The sequence below is a fragment of the Topomyia yanbarensis genome, chromosome 3 (assembly GCF_030247195.1).
Source record: "Topomyia yanbarensis strain Yona2022 chromosome 3, ASM3024719v1, whole genome shotgun sequence".
Classification (NCBI taxonomy): Eukaryota; Metazoa; Arthropoda; class Insecta; order Diptera; family Culicidae; genus Topomyia; species Topomyia yanbarensis.
In genome coordinates, this window is record NC_080672.1 from 251,304,616 (window position 1) to 251,328,429 (window position 23,814).

At 39.9% G+C, this 23,814-nt stretch overlaps 1 protein-coding gene across 1 annotated transcript in view; it reads right to left on the minus strand.

Annotated features, from left to right (window-relative positions):
• LOC131688478 (homeobox protein caupolican) overlaps window positions 1-23,814 on the minus strand; it is a 123,206-nt gene that overhangs the window by 15,109 nt on the left and 84,283 nt on the right. Inside the window, exons 2-3 of the mRNA XM_058972757.1 lie at window positions 19,745-20,107; window positions 865-971 (exon numbers count right to left, since the gene is read on the minus strand). Coding sequence (XP_058828740.1) covers window positions 865-971; window positions 19,745-20,107 — 470 coding nt within the window. The remainder of the gene's footprint in view (window positions 1-864; window positions 972-19,744; window positions 20,108-23,814) is intronic.

The following is a 23,814-nucleotide window of genomic DNA, read 5'->3' on the forward strand; positions in this document are numbered from 1 at the left end:
AGAACCCGTCACTTCGCAAACCAATGGAAAATCAATCATTACACGCAGTAATTTATCAGTGAGCGGGATGGAAGGTAATGGCTCAATGGTGTGAGCTGATCAAAGGGTGTTGAAGTATGTGCGAAAACATTCAAATGTTCAGAGACTGGAGTCGGGATGTATCTCAAATTGACCAACGCCACCGGTGACGTTGGAAGCGTTCTCCCGTGAACTCACTTCAAAATAGTCATAAATTTGTCATCAGCTTGTTACGGGATAGGAGAAACAGCTCGGCAAAGATCACAGGGCCATTCGAAAGTCAAACATTCTTTACTGGCTTTTGATCATCGTGGTGACACACATTTGCAATCAGGAGGAATCAGAGGAGGTCCAGTCAACATGTCGTTTTTTTCTAGTTGGTTGTTCCGTTCGCTCGGAATTCATTAAAACCCGGACAGGCCTGCAGGCGTACTGTGTTTGACGAAATACACTTCATTCTCTGGACAAGTGAAACATCTTCATAAATTTGTCGTAATTTCATAATGAGAAATCGTTTCATGTCTCTCTCGCACACTAATGAGACGACGACGAGAGGAAATTAATTAATCACAGTACATGAATCTGTGAGGAAGAAACATGTGTTCTCGGATCTATTTTTTCAACATTCCAGTTGTCGTCACAATCGTTGTTGTTGTTGTTGTTGGGCCAACCAACCAAGTACGAAACGTCGTTCCTCGAGGCGATACAACGAATTTCCATACCATCACGCCCACCCGGAGGTAAAAAAAGATGACATGATCCGTTCAGCATTAGAGAAGGGACAGCCAGCAACAACAAGGGGTAATCATCGGCGTAAAATATTGATAAATTTAATTAAAAACTTACGAGTTGAAGGGGTAACCGAAGGCGGCATCGTACGGGTGGTAGACGGAGGGGTAAGGCCATGGTGCTCCGCCAGCTGCGAGGTTCTCCTTCAGGTCGATTCCGCCAGCCTGGAAGAAATGTCGTACGACATTGAGAGAAAAAAAATAGGGTTAGGTAACGGAAGGGTCAATGCAAACAATTTCGCCGTCAGTGTGTTATAAGTCTTCTGTAATGTGTGTCTAATCAGGACCGGACTAATTCTTGGTTCGAAGGTTACGGTCAATGTAGTGATAACCAGTGTTGTTCGCGTTCTTAATTGCTGGTGCTAAATAACGACTTGCGCTATGATTTATAATTCGGAATATGTAATCATAAATTGCTTCGAACTCTGTTTCAGTGTCGTTGGCTGCTAGCTGATAACTGGTACTAACGAGAATCACATTTCAGAATGGATCATGCAATAATTGTGTTCGAGTGAAGTTAAACGTAAATACGTATTAAATAATGGCTACTGATTTGATCTTTAACCCAATGGCGAGCAAAAGTTTACATTGTAAAATTCAGGCCAATTTATGTTTTGCTTAAGACGCAGCGGTAAGTATGCGGAACTCATGCCGAGCAGGGAGTTGCCGGTGAAAGAATGCTACTCAATACCCGTCCAACCTGCTGCATAATAGTTATTAGTAAAAATTAACTGTTGCGCCGTAGCAGTTGTTGGTTACGCGAAATCGCCGATGTCGATAAGAGTGCTAGGTTCAAATACTGCCTGTAGAGTGGATTTTTTTCCCTTTTTTTTCCTTTTACGCCAAAAGCTAGATACTATCATCTTTATTAAAACCCTAACAATAATTGTCGTGATTTGTGTAGCGGTTGAATTGAAAAATCCTTCAATTGGGTTTATCTAAATTAGCCTGACTTGAATATAATCTCTCAGAAGGTAGTAAAAATTGATGCATTCAAATTAAAAGTCCAAAACAAATTTTACTTTACTCTGCTTATGTCTCTGACATTACTAATCTATTTTTATCAATATTTACACTATTGTTTAGTTTTTACTAAGTTTTTCAGTTCTTTTACGTATTTAATCCATTTTTGACTCGGCCAAATGCGTTAACCTAATGCAATATGACAATTTATGATTTAGAGATCGGCGTTTCAGTCAATAAAAATCAAGAACACTCGTTGTTCTCTTTCTCCAACGTTTCGGTCTTTAACGTTGGAGAAAGAGAACAACGAGTGTTCTTGATTTTTATTGACTGAAACGCCGATCTCTAAATCATAAATTGTCACATTAACAGTCGAAAGTACACTAACTAATGCAATATGTAAAGAAATATTACAAGTGTACGTAAGATCTCGTGCACGCAACACGCTTAAGGGGGTACATACCTTTTTGTGCGAAAAATGTGAAGAAAGCTTGAACTTACGTAAAGGCATGAAGCAATGATTTCATTATATCAAATTTATAGTATTTTGGTATTACATTTTTCAGTGAAGTAAACAAGCATAAATTGATAAAAATATATTGATAATTGGCAGAGTTTTGTCTTTCGCGAAACCCTTTTTTATTTAGGTTTGCAGTGATCAAAATCCCAAAACTCAAAAAATTCCATTAGTATATGAGTATTTCTCGTACCTTAACGATTAGTTGAATAAATGATAATTTTTTCCCTCATTTGGGATCGTATTTCCTAAAAAATCGTTGTTTTAAGCTCTAAAAAATGTATTAAAAAATTCTCATCTACAAAACAAAAATTTATACATATAAAAAGAATCGTTAAGGTACGAGAAAAATTGATAACGATCTATTGAAAAAAAATTGAAGCAAATCAGTTGAGTGCTTTTTCGGCAAATCGTCATCTCGGAAAACCCATTTCTAGAAAACCGAGTTTAAAATTTCAACTGCTCTTGGTAGACGAAGTGCCATTGGCAGGGCTGTAACTTTCGATTTATTTCTCAGATCTCTATGAAAATTTGGGAGAATATTATCAAGGAGTTGTACTTTCAGATAAAGTAATATTCAAAATTCTGATTTTTTGAAAAAAATAGAAAGGTATGTAACCCCTTAATAAGTATTGCTTATGCGCGAGAAAATCTTTTTCGGCAGCGGAGAATGTATTTCTCGTTGTCGTCGTCTATGGTTCAAGTGATGCTAAAGAAGACTGTGCGTTGGATTTGATTGTTGAAGATGAGTTTTCCGTAGCAAGTTCTCGAACGAATCTGTCCTTGATACGGGTTTTGTAGTATAGGGTAAGGTAGGAAGGAATAGATCGGTTAAACCGCATTTTCATTACTTAGGCACCATTAGAAATGCCATTAGAAAAATTCTCCATATATCTTCTGAAACGTATAAAATTACAATGTATACTGTATTCCAATGAATTGGATTGAATTTTCCATCGTTATCGTTATCATTACTGAGGGTCTGATATGAAGGAGCTGGATAAAGACTATTTTCGTAGATCCATTTTCTTCTTCAGTAAATTCTCTACCTCGTGAGAATTTGGTCTAATACGAAGATTGATGTCTCGATGTACGGAATTGAACAGCTCAGCACAAGGGTGAGACATTAGATGGCAGCGACGGTGCAGTCATAAGTATCAGACTACACTAGAAACGTATTTCTTCTACTTCACAATGTGACAGGCAATCTTACAAAAAATAATGAGTAATAAATATTTCAAATTAGTGAGGAGTCAGTTAACCACATTAGTCCAAAAAATAGTAATAGTTCGATTAGTTAGTGATAAGTTTGCTTACATGAAATTGAAATTTGATATTTGTTACCTTATATCATTAGATACAAAAACACGTTGAAGTACCCGCATAAAGTATTCGGATATTTTCAAGAAAAGAGTTAAATTCAGCCAAATAAAAAAGTTCGAAAGAAATTTGGGAAATTTAGATTAACGTGGTGGTGTTGGTGCTAATATGATCGGGATATGTTCAACTGGTACATTTTCTGTCATTTTCCGTCGAAAGAAGACGGATTGCTTATGAAATGGTCGCAATTGCAGAAGGTACGGTACCGTCGGCACTCGTCCACACAGATAAAAATATTTTGTAATTTTAAGTTTGTTTTCACGCACATATTTGGAGCATGAATATAAATGTAAAATTAAGTTCCACCACAAATACATACGACTTGTGCTTTCTTCAACGAATTTTATTATAATTTTACACGTGTATTGATAATTACGGTTTCTTTAAACGGACAACCAATGCACCTCAATGTATTTTTACTCGAATAATGTTGTAAAATGAATGACATGTAATATTACACGAATGAAAGTGTAAAATTGTATGCTGTTTGATGCTCCAATTGATTTTAACGTAATTTTCAATCAAATTTTGGATTCAATCGTTCTATGTTTACATTCGTATTGATTTACATGTCGTTTAAATTTCATTATTTTTTGGTGTGCAGTACAGCGATTGTGCCTTCACTATCCGAAGTTCGGGAGTGGTATTTTGAGCCGTATAAGAAGAAACCACTAATAGAAATTGGTTCATAATAATAGCTTTACCGTATATGCGAATAAACACATTTAGAAACTGAGAACAGACATCCATATTTGGAAAAAATAAATATAAAATACTTGCGTAAACATTTGAACGAATACTCGTCACAACACTAGCGCCACCTTACCAGTACAACGCAAACAAGATGTAAGTATAACTAGGGTTGCCACCTCTGGAGAGGCTTTGACCCGGAGATTTTCACTGATCTGGGGGGTGGTGGATTTTGAGTGGAACGAGACAGAAATTGGAATCAAAGCGATTGCTAGGCATTTTAGAGCACTTTAATCGCTTTTTATTCCCACGTTAAAGTAAAACTGTAAATTTTTCACGCTTGAGAACGGTTTTATCGGTTTAATGTGGTGTAGTATTTCACTTCCCCGACTAAGTGCTAATAATACAAAAGCACCTGCTACTCTCACTGTGGAGATCGAACGAGCATTGCTCTCCTCCACAAATAACAGGAGAGGGAGAGCAAAGGAGGCAGAGCTGCGACATCACACTATGTGGTGTCGGTTATTCGTCACCAACAAATTTTAATTTCGCAACAAACTCACCTCCCTAGCCCAGTTAAGGATCGCTGCTGGATTAGCAACAACACGGGAAGAACTCGTTTGATGTTGACCTAGTCAGTTGGATTAGAACAAATCTGCCAGACCTTAGTGCAGCTGGCAGGCCCGATTAGAGGGGGAGGCAGCCAGGGCAATTGACCTGGGGCCCGGGTCGTATTTGGGGGCCCGCGTTTTTACCCGGAAGATGGGCGAACACGTCCGGTATTCATAGAAGAGCAATAAAAATAGCAATAGTAATTTCTTTATAATTATTCGCCTTTATTAAATTGTTATATGATGAAAGCGTAAAAAAATTAAACCTTTATTTGATAATTGACATTTGTTAAAACAAACATTATTAAGGGAGTTGTGTACTTTCTGCACGAGTTTAATAAACGAGTTTTATTGATTGAATCGACGGAATACACTACAAAATATTGAGAAGCCAATTCAAAGTATTTTCGAAGATAGAGCGCACGGACAAACACATCCGTCCTCTTCTACGTTCGCTTCTTTGCTGGTGGTGCCGGTTGTTGGCTTGGAGACACTGGGCGTGATTGTTGTTGAGTGAATATTTGTTCCTATTGGATCCGTAGATATTCGTTATGTAGCCGTTTGTGGCTTGGCATAAGATAACGGTGTACTTTTTGCGGTCATAGTAGGTGTGATTTTCTTAGCTGCTTTTGCACAAAGTTTTCCGTGGTGCAGTGTTTTTTTTGTAGAATTCGCACATCGGAATATACCGTGGTTGCATAACCAGTATTGTCTCACGAAACGTCCCATTTTCGGTTGATCCGCATAAAACGGTTACATATGAAAAAGTTGGCTTTTACGAGTGCATTCTCATCACAAAAACTCGGGAAAATGCTTATGGTTACTTGGGTGATCAAACGCGTATACCAAATTGAGACGAAGTTTTCGACTGCGGATCGAATTCCATTTCTATAGGCACTAAATCGTCAATTTAAACAGTCGGTATGTCAAACAAAAGAAGACAGGAGAGGTGGGTACTTTATCGAAAGGTATTTTTTTTCTTTTGCTGTGTCGATAAAGAAGGGAAGTTATTTAAAAAAAACAGCTCTGTGTTTACATTGCTGACAGCCACTTAGGTGCTTCTGAACATGCTCTATTCTGGCACATTCTTTCGTCTTTTCCGATACTAAGTGTGCTTTAATGATCTCTATAGAACTATGAAGCCGTAAAGAATATGTTTTGTATGTGAATAAGGTATATAGCTAAAGCCATTAAATAATGCTTCGTGATCTCTTGGGTATATTTCTTATCCCTAACCTTACCACTTCCCCAATCCTTCCATCATCAGGAAAATTATGAAAAGACGATTCGTTCGTACTATTTGAGCTAGACGCTACTGATTACTGAGTACTCGCAAATTCAAAAACCCGTAGCTATGGCAATTTTACCCGATTTGGATACCATGGAATAAGAAGCTGTCGAAATTCACCTGTCTGGCACGCTATCTGTAGATGTGGCAATATGAGTCAACCGGAGACTATCTGTAGATGTGGCAATATGACGAACCACGAACTCACGAGTTTCTCATGGTTGAAGAGGTACTAACTCATGCTAAACTAGAGGGCTTATGTTTAAAAGGGCCCGGCAGTGATACAAGCCTTGGGGCCCGACGCGGCTCTCGACGGCCCTGGCAGCTGGTGATAAGCAACACTAAGAGTGAAATGATTTGGTAAAATTGCAGTAAAATAACTTTTTACACCATTTTGAGCGACTTAGTAGAATGCAACATTTCAATTTTAGCACATAGCGAAATATTACTTTCCTTAACCCTCCGGAAGTCGCGCATATGGCTTACCGAGCGAGCAGCCGCTGGTCCCCTAAGACGATTTCGCTAGATTTTCAGAGCAGCGTGCACTCAGTGCACTAGCGCGACCTCTGGACGGTTAATTTGTAGTAAATTTTATTTGTTTTTCATTTTCATTGCTTTGTGAAAGAAATTAGCAATATTTGGTGAACTCTTCGCCACCTTGAAACGAAGGGTTAGTCGGGAAAAATAAATATGAACCAGAGTAATAGTTAATTTAGACATTTAAATATTTTGTAAAGAATCAATTAATTCCAAAAAAAAAATTGAACCTATTCTTCTTACCACCAAACCCGGAGAAATTGATATACAACCCGGAGATCGCTCCCGAAAACCGGAGAGGGGTGGCAACCCTAAATATAATTATGCCGGTAATTTGGAACCTGTAATGAGCTGTCAATTGCGTCAATCTCAGTAGGTTTGGATTTCACGAAGCGCAGTGGAAAAAAGAACCGCTAGAGCTATATAACAGATTCAATTAAAGAAAAAACGTCTTTTTCAGGGTGGTCAAAGTATAAGAAATACATTTGTTATTAATGACACGTATGTTTAATTTATTTAAATAGTGCAAGAAATGTGGTTCTTCTAAAAACGTGCTTCACAAAACCTTCAATCTAATTTTTGGCAAAGAAACATTTGAACACACCGCGTGTGATAGTGTGTCTGTTATATTCCACTGGTATAATACACACCAATAAGTAATGACTTCGCGTTGCGATTTTACCCTTAACCATACCCACTTTTACTTTTCTGGTCTGTGAGTGTAACAGTTTATTTTCTTTACTGAACTTAACGTAATTCGATTAATCCAGAGTACAAACCATCAGCGAACGGAACCTTCTTCGAGAACACCAAGTCATTCAGAGATGGAATAACTGAAGGCGATTTGCTGTGGCCTACACAATTCCCACCTCTGTCCTCTGTTCGTCGAAACACACAGCACCTGTTAGTCTAATCGACCAATTTGTCAACACCAACATTGCGTTATTTCGGAAAAACCTTCAAACCTACACGGCTATCCCTGCACCTTTTCATTCGTGTATGTAAATCACCTTAAAAGCTTTCAAGTGACTGCACTTGCACCTGCATTCAGGCGACTCTGCCACGGAGCGGCCGAAAAAACAGCTGAGTGGATTAAACGTTCCTCTCTATCTGACAGATACGCATCTCGAGTGCCCCTTTTTAATGCCCATCAGGATTCTTCTCGTTCTCCTAGCTGCCTCGTTCACCTTATCCGGAGCGACTGGATTCCTGGGCGTAAATGCCAGTTTTACTTCCCCATATCCATTTCATTTAGCCAAATTACCTCTTCAACTGCTCTTTTCGGGGTGAAACAATGAATGATTTTCAGCAATATGCTTGCATCTTTGCCAACCAGAGGAAATGTGACTCGCTCCCCTATGGCAGCCAGAACGAGACGGAACAAATGAAAAATATGTTGGTAATAAAAATAAAAATTACTTTTATGTACATATAATTTATTTCAACTACCTTCTTGACGGCAGTTTCGCGAGAAAGGATCTTCTCCCCCGATCCCCTTTTAGAAGAGTACTGTGACAGAGCTGAGTTCCAGCCACAGTCGCAGCCGTGAAATGCGCACATGCATAATTTATAAATTTTAAGTGAAAATGTTCGAAATTCGTTCCCGCGAATGACTGTCCCAGACGGTGCAGGTCGGTTAGCATCTCTTTACTCGTGTTCCGGATAAAAGCCTATAACAGCCAGTTTTACAACCTGTTTATGGTTGGTGCCAGCGTTTTACAGCTTTATTTGGAAAGCAACCAACGGCGCGGAAGGGTGATGGTGTCGATAATTACTTCCCAGAAGGTATTTGAGTTACTGCCTCCTCCTGATAATAGAGCAGCAACCTTTATCACGACTATTTCTGTGCAAAGCGTCGCTGTAGGGCTCGAGTCGAACTGACACTTGTTTTCGCAACAGTTCCGAAGCGCACAATCAACAAATCAATCTAAATCATTTGCTAATTTGCAAAACAATCGCGTGTGAGGTCCTCATCCTCCGCTGGACCAGCCGGCACGGAAGGTTAGATCGGATCCCTTCGCACGATGGGTGTGCTGATAGTGCATAGGCGATTGCGGTTGTTTGTTTACTGCTGGGTAGCTCAGCGTGCAAATCCGTTAACATCATAAAGTCTGTCGAACACGGCTTAAATCGGTGTAAACATAAACTATCGGAGTTGAATTTGATGGCGCTGTGCACGGCTGACTGACTTAGAAAGTGTGCACGAGTGACGTAGATGTCCTCGGTCGAAAGAATCTAAGTAGGCTAAATCAAACATCACAATTGCCACTTATGCGCCGTACAAACATTTCACCCAACTCGTTTCCAATCTATACAATGTTGCCTGTATCTGAATGCCCAGGCTATTTAGACCCAAAAGTCACGTACCGATTGTGCAGTTTGCCTTTGCATGTGTGGTTGGCTAGATTTGTTTCTGTTTTTATTTTCAATTTATGAATGAAGCTTCTTTTTTATTGCCACACTATCCACGCAAAAAATTGTGACTGCCGGCGCAGCTAATTTGAAAACATTTTCGTTGAGTAACAATCGCACCGTGTGGTTGAATGAAACACAAAAACACTAAATTTAGAATGATAAACATGCAAGAAACCGTAAACACCATTCTGGCAGACAGGTGCTACTAAAAATAGCTGATAATGCTTTTTGTGAGTGAACCGTGCCAGCGCAACGGAAGCCACCACACCAGTCGAAGTAGGCTTGATCATTGTTGGACTTGTAAATAATCGGAGGAAAAGCATCCCAAAATGGTCTACGCTAATTTTGTGCGAAGAAAATGTTTAGTGCGTGTTATCGATTAGCCGAAACAAGCTATTTACCGTGGTGTTCATTTTCGCGAAAAAAATGGGATTTGCTAAAAGCTACAGCTGCTTAGACACGGAGCACTACACCTTGCTGCTAGTTGGTTTTTATTAATGGCCTACTGGAAGCAAGCGCACTTTGTTGAATTATCATGAGTTTTTAGTTAGGTGTTTTGACATGTGTCTACTTGGCGATAAATCTGATCATAAATTAGGACGGGGTTAAGTTGGGTTTTTTTGTAGATGTGATATTCGTCGTTTTAAATACCTTTAGTAAGTTTATAATCACCATTTTCCTAGACGATTAGAAACTTACTAAAGTCGTCTTTTGTGTTAAGGTGGCAGTTTCCACCAATTGCGCCAATCATTTCACAGATTTCTCATTCCAAGCTCAAGGCGTCGTACATAAATAGTAACTCATTATCATCGCGCGCAAACACTCCGGTCAGCAGCTCAGACGATGGCGAATGCTGCTTGTTAATAATTTGTTTAAATAAAATTAATTACGTGTCAGAATCAATGTAAATGCCGTGTCTTGCCTTGCCCAGCCACTCGGGTTGCTTCTATCGCGGTCTCCGGTGACGGGTGCTCGGTAACCAGCGAGAATAAAATTCTTATTCATGATCCGCCAAAATCATCAATCGTATATGATCCCTGTTTGTGACCCCTGAAGCACTGTTATCAGTAGCAAATGAAGGGAAGTTAGAATTAAGGGGCATGTGTGTATTTTTGGCCTAAAATCGAGACAATAAAAGTTGTATGAATAAGGTTGGTTGTAGCTAGAAGAATTGGGAAAAGAAACGTATACCTTATTTGTGATTAATGTTTGATTCCTACAAAACAGTTTCTTCGGCACTGGCTACAATTAGTGACAGCTGCACGGACTGCTTCTCAAATTACGACATGCAAACTAAGCCGTTATTTATTGTTGTTTTCGTCAATTTTTGCCAGTTATGATTTGGAATTGCATTTTTATAGGAGAAGCAATCATATATTGTTTTGCCGAAGATGGAGTCCCAAGAGATTCTCTGGTAACTTCCCAGGCAAAAGATACACTCTGACGACAGACTATTCCTAAAATGAGTTAAACGCTGATGTGCTTGGTGCTCGACTCATGAAAAGTATAGCAGAGCGCAATTACTTCAATCACTGCTTTATCGTAGCTTAGAGGTATCCGCCGTAAGCATGGCCCATATGTTCCATTCAGATTCGCGGAAATTCTCACCGAAACTAGCCTTGATGAGGGGTCCTGGGTACCGACAAGATTGAACATCATTGATAAAGCAAAAAAGTAGAGTGGTGGACCGAATTTCATTCCAAACGACTTTTAGCTCTGGGTACCAGTTTTTTATATATGCTCGCACATTCACCAAACGTGGCCGGCGAATAAACCAATGTTGAAGAAGCCTACATATTAATAACGGCTTGAAAATGCACGTCGAGAAGTTTCAACTCACCTCGATATCACAAAGTTCTCCCGCTAGTTCTTGCTCATCTCTGCCATTTCGGAAACCAATGTCGCTCATCCGATAGATTCCTAACAAAATCACCGACGGTATCCCTGAGGCTGTTTTTGCATGATTGCAGAAAAGTATTCGTGATGGATAGTCCAAGCCAATTCGTATTCTAATGAGATCGCGATACTGACAGTAAATTCGGAACTACCTATAACCTAATGTCAGTGCTTCGGGAATACGTATTCTCTGAAACGGTCGTCGCCATTCCTAGACGAAGATGGTATTATTCGACCGGAGAGTAGAATCGATCCTAAGGCCACTTACTATTGCTTTGACTTTTGCAATCCAGTGATATTCCCAGGGAATATCCCTTGACAGAATTGCTCATTCTTCGCTTCCATCAGCGGTATGGTGATACCAATAAACTGATAAACGACTTTATCTGTGGGGAAAAAAACGATCAAGAAGTGGATTTGGTGTCGCGTCTATCGAGTTAAAACTGGAATAGCGCCCCTGCCGTAAATACGAGCTCAGCCGTATGTCCGCCCTTGCACATTCGCAGGGATTGATTACTTTGGACTTCTGAGTGTGAAGAGGAGTAGAAATAATATTAATATAATAAATTCTTCGCACAAAATTAGCGTGGTACTCTTTACATGTCTTACAATTCACGCCGTGCACTTAGAAGTTGTACATTTTCTATCGACGGAATCCTGTAAAATGGAGACGGTTCGTCACCAAACACGGTGCCCCATATCAGACAACGACACAAACTTTTGTTACTAAGGATTAGTAACGCTTCTATCATAGTGCGAGATGATCGTCAACTCTTATCCTCTAATATTCGTTCCGTTGGAACTACAGGAACAAGTGGTAATAACACTAGTTTCCTATTCATGAGCTCAAGTGAACCTAACAACTGTAGAACGAACAGTAAACTAATGCAACATGTTCTAAACCTTCTTCTTCTGGAAGCGTTGGATACAGGCATATCTACCGACAATTGCTCGGAGGACCAAATTGTTTTCCAAGCGACAGCCATTGCAGGAAGGCAACTTACTCATCGTGGTAGATAAATCTGTAAGAAACGAGTGGCTACGAGGTCGAATAATCAAGATCTATATAGCAATTGATGGTCAGGTACGACCGACTCAGGCGTCCTACCGATCAAGGATACTCGTTTAGACGTGCTAGAAGCTAACAAAGCCCACAAATAATAGGCATTACGGGTCGGAGTGTTATGTCACGTACGGAATAAGCCCCTCGTTCGCCTTAAGCAACGTCCACTGATTATTGAACACGCTGTAGCACGGTAGACGATCGTCAAATGCGTTATTCAGAGTGAATACATTTACATCAATCAAACGAATAAAGCATATCGTGAAATTATTAATTAAATAGTGAAAGTAATTTGGTGGAAAATTTATAAGCATATGTCTTAGACAGTTGGAACCGCAGTACCACAGTAATTATTGGTAAACGAAGATAACGGAATTATATTCTAGAATCTGTCTTAACCTAACCTAAACGTATCAAAGTGAATTATAAACGACAATATCCTCTGTAGCGCAACCCCATCGATACTGTAATTTAACACGAACCGATCGTTCTTCCACAGTTCTCGACTGGATGACTAAGTACAGTTTAAGATCGTCGGCAAATAGGAGCTTGCACCCGGAACCTAGCACTACAGCTACATCATTAAAAACAGTGTGAAAAGCAATAGACCCAGATTGCTGTCCTGTGGTACGCCTGATCTATTGATAAACGGAGCCGATACACAAGAATAAAGTTTCACCCAAAGCGTTCTGTATGTAAGATAAAAGCGTAGCCACGTCGTAAGCTTCTCTGACACTCCTAATTTGGAAAACTTCTTGAGTATTATCTCATGGTCGATTCGGTCAAAAGCTGCTTTCAAATCTGTGAATAGGTCTACTTGAGCTTATTCTCCATGCGATTGATGCAGTTTGTCGTAAATTCAAGCAGGTTCTTTAAAACAGATCGGTCGGGTATGAAACCTTGCTGTTCTGGTGAAACATAACTTGCTGTACGACTATATAAGAATTCATTTTCAATTGATTGACAACAATTTCAAACAACTTAGTACCAATACAATGATTCTTTATCCCGCGGTACTGCTTAATATTTCGTTTATTGCGTAAAAGGTACATAAGCGAGTTTTGTTGAGTTAGTGTTTTAATGAAATTACTCCCTCTTCCCGAAGTGACGCAATGTAGCCCTTGCAACAATCGATCCGTGGGAAGACTGTCTATCAATTACAAATGTACATAGACAGACAAACAAGGCAACGCATGCTTTCATCGCTGTTCTGCGGGGATCAGCTGGTGTGCAGATGGCTTGAAATAATTAACACCGGTTGGGAGAATGGACGCACTACTTTCGCGACGAAGATTCTCGCATGAACTGTTACACAAGTTTGGGTTTCGTTCGAAAACAATAGTGACATTTGTGCGCAATTTGCCGTACCATACTGCAGCCTCCAAAAGACCAATACTACAGTCGTACTACCCAAATAACTAGTCTCAGTCTCATATGAAGTATTCAAAAGTCAGCAAGTAAGCAACATCTTAGTTAGATGGTGTCTAGCTGCAAGCACTATCCGGTGTTTCTTTCTCTCTGCTTCAAGGGAACGGCTCAGCTGACCTCTTGCGCGAATCAAGCTATCGTCACTCAATTGTGGATTAAACCAGCGTAGATGCGGACTCGTAGTATGATTGACCGGAGATCTTACTAGGTGTTACCAGTTCCACAGGTAGTCTATCGTTGAGAGATGTTCCAGTGGCGGTCTTACAGTCTTACGCATCGAATACCATCTTGACCTTGGTTGTGGTGCTCTCCTGTTTAATCACGGGATGGTGAGGAAGATGGTCTCGTTTTCCCAGCCGCCTTTGGCACATTTCAAGTTTTACTAAAGACAAAGTTCTGGTTCCTTTAATAACCTGCGTTCTAATACCTGAAAACGCCTGCTTGCAATACGTCTTGATTCGCCCAATCTGACCAATAATCGTTGCAAATTTGTTGTCAGTACGCATTGATTCACCAGCCTTAATCGAGCAAATTGACGTCCAATTGCGCAGTAACATTCTCCCGTGAGTACGTTTTCGGTGGTTTAAACACACAGCGAACGCTGCCATCACAGGATAACAACGAATTTTTAATCGTGTGTCACACTTATTTGATTCCCATTTGAGTAGATATGTGATATGGGCGACTTTCTTCATTTTTAAGAGTGTTTCGATTAAGATATTATTATTGGGGCCATTTGCGGTCAGTTAACGATTTACGAATTCCTAACAAATTTCGTTTCACTTGGGTTTCTATCAGACAAATTTCTATTGACTTGGTTATTTAATTAACTAAGATATATGATTAGTATGGAAAAGATTTTAGATGAGATATGAAAATTTCTCTTTGCTGGATGCATCCCGGAATCCATCCGTTTAAACATTAAAACATTAAATATTGAAGTAGTAGCATGAACTTCTTAAAAATAATTTGTTTCAGTGAATACACCGATTTGGCAGAAGAAAATTATGAAGCATTTCAAGAGTGAAAAAAGCATACGACCAATTCGTATCTCGAGCTAAAGTTATTTGACTTCAACACTGCCCATAAAAGCATAAGAGTCTCATGTGGATTTTTGTCGTTGAAGAGTTATCTGGTGGATTGTATTCTATATCACCTCTAAATCACAATGCACGAAAAAGATTACCAGGTTTTTTTTAGAAACTATCGAAAACATACCAAAACATGTTTGTGCATCCAGAAGGCTCAATGAAAACGTAAATTTCGAACAGCGTTTCATAGGCTTGCTGTTTTTCAATAATGGGCAGATCACGAAAAAGACAACGGCGTTCGAGAGGTGAAAAGGCGACTATTCCGCCCTATTTCTTTCTTCGTAACTTTACAACATGGAAATCTTAAAAAATCTACCACGTCAAAATCAGCGTACACATCCCAACAACTTCTGATAAATCATAAAATATTGTCCAATCAGCGTTGAATGATAAATTGACGAAGGGTGCTTTTGTAGAGACAGGCCCGATGAAAGAAGGGTCAGCCAAGGCAATTGCACTGGGGCCCGGGTCGCATTTGGGGGCCCGCGTTTTTACCCGGAAGATGGGCGAACACGTTCGGTATTCATAAAAGAGTAATAAAAATAGCGATAGTAATTTCTTTGTAATCGCCTTATTAAATTGTTATACGATGAAAGCGTAAATAAATTAAAACTTTATTTGATAGTTAACATTTGTTAAAACAATCGTTCTTAAGGGAGTTTTCTACTTTGTGTACAAGTAAAAAAAAGAGTGTTATTGCTTGAATCGACGGAATATATTACGAAATATTGAGAAACCAATTCAAAGTATTTTCGAAGAAAGTAATAGAGCGTCAAACAGCGTCAAGTCTGCGAGCGCACGGCCAAAAGCATCCGTCCTTTTCTACGTTCGCTTTTTTGCTGGTGGTGCTGGTTGTTGGCTTGGAGACACTGGGCGTGATTTTTGTTGAGTGAATATTTGTTCCTGTCAGATCCGTAGATATTGGTTTTGTAACCGCTTGTGGTTTGGCATAAGACTGCGTGTTGTTTACGGTTATAGTAGGTGGGCTTTTCTTAGCTGTTTTCCGCGGTGAAGTGTCTTTGTAGAAGTTGCGCGTAGGAATCTACCATGGGTGCATAATCAGTGTTGTTTGATGAAACGTCCCACTTTCGGTTGATCCGCATAAAATGGATACGTATGAAGGAGTTGGTTTGTATGGAAGCATTCCCACAACAAGATTAGGGACACCTGGGAAAATGCGAAGTTTCAGCTGTTATGGAATCCGCTTCTCCGTATCTTGACATAAATTTGTTAATCACGATGTCAGGGGTGTGTGGATATAATTCTGCTCGTTTAGTAATTGTTTCACTTTCAGAATAGCTGGTTTTACAGGACATTTCCAAAAAATAGCAGTCGTTTTTGCCGTGTATCTATAGCGGAACGAATTTTCGTTTCTACTCTGGGCGAGATGAGAAGGTAAACTGACGTTAATTAACCGGTGATTAAAATTGATAATTTTTGTATTGATATAGCACGTTCAAGGAATTTTTCCCCTAAAAATGCATTGTGTGGAGATAGAATGGTGATTTTGGGCCTCACCAAAGATGTGTGTGATGACTATAAGAACCCAATTATAATATGCGAAATAAAGAAATCAAATCAGTTCAGTTCATCCAACAGCAGCAGTACTCGGTTGCCCACTGTACTCACAGTTGTTTAATTTGTGTCTGATTACTGCGATCTAAGCCTATATTGTTGTCGGGTCCTACATATTCTCACAGCAAATTCAAAAAAACTCGTAACTATGGATATTAACCCGATTTGGATACCACGGAATAAGAAGCTGTCGAAAATCACCTGTCTGGCACTCTATCTGTGGATGTGGTAATGGGTCAAACGGAGACTAATAGAAACCACGGATCACGACTTTCTCATAGCTGAAGAGGTAGTAATTCATGATGAACTAGAAGGCTTAGGTTTTAAAGGGTCCGCAAGTATTACAAGCCTTGGGGCCTGACACGACTCTCGGCGGACCTGTGTAGAGATCAGATTTCCGGATCATGTTTAGATTTCCGAAGCAAGTCTAAAAAATGAATTTCGTGTAATGGTAACTCTGTAAACAAGGCATTTTTGGTAATTTTATTTTGGCGATGCAGAAAGTACTAACTATGTTTATTTACTTCCATTCAATAATGTAACAATTGAACAATATTTTCCTAAAATCTACTGGACCACGAGCTTTTTTAAAATTATTGTGATATAATTTTTACAATAACAAATTCGTCGATTTTTCACCGAAAATACGTTACCGACATAGCCATTCCGCTTCGATGAGGTTTTATGCAAAAATATTTCATGAATACTTCCAGAAATGAACCAATAATTTTCATACAACGTACTCGAAACAATATGCAAAATCATTTAAATTTGGTTTGATGTATAGTTAACAAAACTTTCCAGAAGCATGAATTTTTACAAAATAGTCGGGTTACTTTCCTTATTTATTATCTCCCCGCGGTAAAACCAAACGTATTGATCCTTAAGAGCGAGTTGTGGAAAATTTGAGGTTCATTCATAAAATTTATTGTGGATAGAAAATTACGGCTTATTTACGTTAATAACTATTTGTTATAAATATTTTCAAAGACACTACATAGTAGTTGCAATTACTATGTAGTGTCTTTTCAAATAATATTTCAAAAATTCCACAAAAACTTACTTTCTCAGAAACTTAAAAAAAAATATCTTATGGAGAGGCCAATTAATGTAAAAAATTAGTTTAAAGCTGTCACGACTGGTGTTTGCTAGTGCACGACCGACAGCCACGAACCGTATTTGAGCTGACCGAATAGCATCTAAACGATACAATTAAATGGATTTTCATTAGGCCGCGTCACTAAAAGTCATCGTAAATACTGAAAAAGTCGTCAGTTCCCCATTGATTTGATAATAAAAATATTAACAAGTTTGGCCTGCTCTAGCACCGGCAAATTTTGGAGAAGCCTGAATGAGCTCGCCTGAATCGCACCCATTGATCAAGACAGCAACCAGCAGCGATCGTTTTCACGGATGATCGGACCCGGGGCGATTCTGGGACCGGGACGACGAGAAAGGTAAACAAAACGTCAAATATTTATAGTAATCATGCATTTTATGAACAAGATATGAAATGATGATATTGTCCAGATTTTTTTTCGCTCCACGAGTTTTTGAAAGTGTGTGTGTGCGCGTGAATTTGAATTTCAATGCCGAAAGCAAGTTCGAAAAAAAACGAAAGAGACTTTGAACAATAACAATCGAATCGAATCATCCGACGTCTGCTGAGCTTTGCTCAATTGTGGGCCTGGGCCTGGTCAAGGTCTGCTGCGATTCATTGCGCGACCACTGCCACTGGCAAACGTAGCAGCAGGCAGGGAAAAGTGTGAATGGAATGCAACCGCTTGGTGCGTTATGTAGAATTAAAGTGCTCAACCCCGGCGGAGGAAGAAGACAGAAATCATGTGAATGGCCTCAGCCGAAACCAGAATGACAAGCGAAACGATTTCCGTTCAGCTGAAAATTGTCAATTCGACAACAACAATAAACAATCGAACGGATTGAGTTTAAACATGAACTTACTGGCAGATATTCATAAATTTGGAGTTGGAGCCGTACCGAGGTTGGCGGGCGGGCTGAGGGAGGAAGCTTACTCAGCATATCTAATAAACAAATAAACATCGTATTTTATTAAATTAAGACATTATTTATGCTAATAGATGATAATTTACTTTATTGATTCAATCACCGAATGATGATGGGATATTATATATGAGGCACGATTTTCGCTTCGGCACAATCTGGGAACGAAAAATTCAACGATTGTAGAGAACACGGTGTAGAACACAAATTCATAAATTTTTATTATAATATTTTTATTCCTCTGTTGGGTGCAGCTTTTCGATACGAATCAGTCCGCTGGGTCCGTGGGAGGTTCGAATGTGTTTAACTAATAAAAACGAAACTTGCATTGATGTTCAAACCGTTAGAGCCACCCTATTACGAATCTAGTAGTCACAGTGAGGGAGCTAAAGCTGATGATACTTGTTCATGTTCGTTTCAGATTTAATTTTCTCGATCTCTGTTTGTTTGATTTTTTATCACTCTGACTATGATGAAGTTTCTCTGTCTGGTAGGAGAGCAAATAAAAAATCACAAAAAATTGACCACACAAGCAACGGTGCGGTGAAATTCCACAGAAAAATGGCTCCCGACTGGAAACGAAAACTATCAGTTTAAATTTAAAACTCATGTTATGTACCACCACCACCGAGGGCGGATGGCCAAAACTGAGCTCGTCGGAAAAATTATCAGCTACTGTGTATGACATCTATATGAACATGTTTCGCGGAGATTGTCCCTTCGAGCGTTTTTTTTTGTTGGTCAAGAGAGCCCCACCGTTGTCATCCTCGCGTGGATATGAGTTTCACATGTTATCGAAGTAGTTTCCACGGGGACAGACATATACTTTCTTTTTTCCACCAACTGTCCTCTGGTGGTGAAAAAACACACGCTCACTGCGCTGGTGTGCGGTTAATCCCGAGACCGAGCGAGATGTGGTCAGCCCGATAGAAGTATGTTGAACTGCTGTAGATACAATGTTTCTTCTTTGTCATTTCGCTGCCGGAGGATATGTGCGAGTATGAGAGTGGGACAGGGACAACCAACAGCACGTTTTGATTCATTTACTGTGTTTCCACAATGTTAACATCCCATGTGGTATGTTACATTTTTGATAACGCATATGTGACACAAAAACTAGAAAGGAACGACGGTGTTCACGTTCCGGGAGGAAAATTTTGCAAACCAACCCAACCAAAATTGTGAAAAATAAAACCCCAGAACGGCACTATCTCATGCGTTTTGCCGGTGGTTGTTGGTTTCGGGGATCGGTGACGCATATTCCGATTGGAAAAGGACAGACAAGCTGTGACTATCGTTTGCCATGGTGCATCATCCGGGGAGAACAAGAGAAAGCGTGCATAATGTGTTGCTTAGATTAGCTTATATACATCGAAGGCAGATGCGGTCATGTTCTGGACGACTCAATTAAGTAGTGAAATAGAAAACGGCGGTATCGTCACGGTTTATAATCGATACTTACGGCTGGATTTGCGTAGAACGGTGCTTGATCGGCTCCTATCGCCGGGAAGTACGCGGCCATAGTTTCCGGACTGTACGGTGCACTGTACATGGATAGAGGAACACCACCGGGGCCAGCGATACCAGCACTGGCTAGTCGTTGATAGTTAATCAGATCGTATTGACACGAACACACCGTTTGACCCGAAATTGGATCAGTGAAGATTGGTCGACCAGTATCACAGCATCGTCCACTGCCGGACGTTGGTGGACCGGAGGTGGCAGAGCATGGTGACGTGCTGCGGGCTCCTGGAGGCACTGTCGTTGTAACGGCCATCGCGATAGGTGCTGCAGGTGGTGAAGATGGTGCAGATGGTGTTGTACTCTGGGGAGACGAAATAAAAAAAGACAGATGAATTCAAGTCTGAGATACCGCCAATCGTGAAACAATCAGTTGTCATCAAAATAATCATACTGCCTCAATTCTGGACATAATTCCATGTACTACTTGGCAGCTACTAGACAGGTGAATTAAGGAAAGATTATGCATTCTGGCATCGGAACATTTAGTCCATAGTGTTGGATGCAACGCAGGAAAAGTAAATTAAATACCAACCCAATTCTTTCACTCGTCTGTACTTAGCTACTCATTGGAGTGAACTTTTATTAATAACGAGAAATGCATTTAAATGTCACTATCATCGTGTCAGACAACGGGGCTGTGGCGTTTTGCTTCACCTCATTCATACTGACACGATTCGCACTCTGTTATCGGGCATATTTTCCGACTCAGCGAACGTGATGATGTACTGCTGACTGGATTCCGTTCTGCTCGGACCCCGCGCGCCTCACCGACATGGAGGGAGGGTACCAATCTCTCAGGGGAGAAACGTGCCTGCGCGGTAGACGTCAATCCAGACTGCATTTCACGTGCAACGCGAATGTCGATCGATGTGACCATCTGAGGCTGCTTATTCGCCCCGGGTTTCCAGATCGATCCGGGGCGATGTTATTTTTCCTTCTGGAGGTAAAAGCATGGTGGGATTATTTTTTGATAGCACTTTATCAGTTCAGCCGGGGCAAATGCCGTTGAAATTTGCCAACCGATTGTTGTATCAACAGCAGGTAAGGTCGGTAGGTATTATCAATATTGGTTTTATAAATCAGACGCGAATAAAATGGATCAATTTAATGTACTTACAAATATTGGATTGCGTGCGTTGAGTGTAAAACCGTTGTCGCGTGGAGGAGCAATTGATAATGAGCTCGTTGGTGTAGGACGGGAAAATGGGCAGTGTTAGGTTTGAAATTGGACAGCGAATACTTTTGATGATGTCTCTGAAAGGTGGGGTGTCTTCTAAATTTGATTGAAATTGAAGAAACTCCAGTTTTCACTGCAGTCAAAACAAGATTTTCATGCTGGTCATATCATTATCATTTCAGTCCCATGTCGTAAGAGGCGACTGGAAACAGGAGTCCTCATATCAAGCGCTGATAACTGAATGGGTTGAAGGACTAAATTACCATTGCTGTGTTAAGTGAATTTTTGACACAGTAGACGGTTGTTTCTTCGCGAATCGTAGGATTCAAATAATGGTCATGCCCCTAATATCCAATTCGGGGTTCGCTATAGGCGAATATAAGCCAACGTATTTGGTTTCTTCTAGTTGTGTCTAGCTACGTCTATTGTTCGTTATATTTACTACACAATAAGTTACCACCTTTTGATGATTTTAAAAGGTTTGTACTTATAGCCACTCAATTCATCAGTTCACATATCAATTTGAGAGGCATTGATTTGTTGGAATACTTAAGCAGTACAAATTTGTATATTTGTACTCGATAGGGGCAATCGCCCAACATTTGCACCGTCGGTCTGCAGGGATGAGATGTTAGATGGAACTCTCTACTCTGACAGTACTGTGCATGAGTTGGCAAACAATTCGTCCGAATGAATTAGAACTGTCATAATTTGATCATAAACTTAATTATTTATCATTTAAATGTAACCCTAGATATTGTTACATATCGTAATCCTAAATCAACAAACTAAAACTTCTGCGGAGAGGGCCTGGCGACTAGGTTTCACGGGAGTTTCTAACGATTGAACCTTCAAGTGACTTCGAAGGCATAGTTAAAGCAAACTCACTCATAGTAGCAGCGTATAGAAGGCTTGTTCGCTTCAAGTTATGCGTGCTTCTACAGCTTGGTGAAATACCAAATTAGTTAGACTCAGAAAGTTATTTAGATACTCATCTAAAGAAGATGAAGTATTCAATTGTCTTTTTGACACTCACTTTTCAGGTTGTATGAAGCCATCACAGACGAATGCCCTTAAGATCTTTTCAGGTGGTTCTAATTCTTAAGCATTTGCTTGTAGAGTTATGACAACCGAAACGATGAAATGGACGTTTGAAAGTTTCCTCTCCGTATAAGTCTACGGGAACTATGGATAAACACACTTGGACTCCATTCGAATATGCTTAGCGTGGCTTACAACTTGCTTCGAAACAAAAGCTTTTCTCCGGAGGTCGAATTTTAAAGAAATTGTTGCATTTTTTAATTGCAGTATTCTAGTCAGGGCACCAACTGGAGATTGCAAACTCAATTATCACATGGCACTATTCAGCGTGCTGAGTATTATCCATGTGATCTTTGTGAATCCGATTACGGAACTTCATATCATTTGATATGTAACAGCCCTGCAGCAATGCAATTAAGTTTCCGGATTTCTGGTTAACGATACATACATTAATTTATGTACAGGGAGGTAAACCTCAAAAATATGTTATTGTGCCAAGTGTGGAAAAAAACTATAGGCTTTATCAGTACAGTAAAAGCGTAGCGACGGGATATCGGCGACATGAATACACAGATAGACCACCGTTTCGAACGGTCTGCGATGCGTGAACGTCGCAGCCTCCGAGGAATGGTATCCACAAGATCACCTGGAGATTGACCACGTTTTAATAAACGAAAAATTCTTCATCGATATCACTAAAGTTTGCGCCTACCACACTGTGAACTGAGGCTATCAATTGGTAACGGTGTTTTTTGACTGTGTACAGCTCTCGACGATTACGAATACTACGGCTCAACGAAATAACAGCGAAGGACGCTTAGTGTTGAAGGTCGTCTCGCCATAGGCATCACCAGTGAGCCGTGGTCGCTGCGGAAGCTTCTAATCGAGGAAATGACTGTATTAACTAGTCGTGAGTGGATAAAAAGTATCGTACGAGGTGATGAAGCAGATGTAGCATATTAATGACACACAGAGTTCTGTGCGCAGCTGTTCGCCCAAAGTTTTTGTCCCACCAACTGATATATCAGTGTGAAGCAATTGTCAGAGAGTGTTGTGGACCCCCCGACAAACATGAAAGCCGCTGGTAATGAATAACTGAGCTACTCAAACACGGAGACTACAGCACTCCATTGAGTGAATTTTGAAGTTTTGGGAGGAAGAGACTTGGTCGGAGGATTAAGATTAAGCGATATGATAAGCAACATGTTGAAACTTGCGTATTAAGCAATATTTTTTACTAGTTTCTAGACTGTATGACATATAGCAGTAAGCGGTGACGTTATTCCGACATATTAAGTTTAGTGTAGTTCTTAATTTTATGAATGTTAGCAGTACGATATTTCTGACGTAATGGAACTGGACTGCGTTGAATTACAATTTCATCACTTTTTCTGTTTCAATGATCCTTCCAATCAATGGATAGGTGACCCAAATATTGATCTTTTCAAATCAATCATTATTGCGAGGATTGCGTGAACTTCTTTGTGATTCAGGAATAGGATAACGGTTCCTAATTTCTTGGTGCTCAAATCTCGGTAGGTTCTTTGTTATAGCTTTTGAAAGATTTTTTATGCACTTGCTAATTTTGACTGATTAGAGAAAAACTAGAAAGCGAGCTAAATTGGTATTTTGATAACGAAAATAACGATTTTTCCTAGGTAAAGTGTGTTTCAATATTTCAAAAATCATGTCCAGCCAGACCATCACATAACATCCCTGCGCATAATTTGATCATTTTCAATTTTGGGACGTTCACATTCTACGGTAAATTATACATCTTAAAAGCTTCA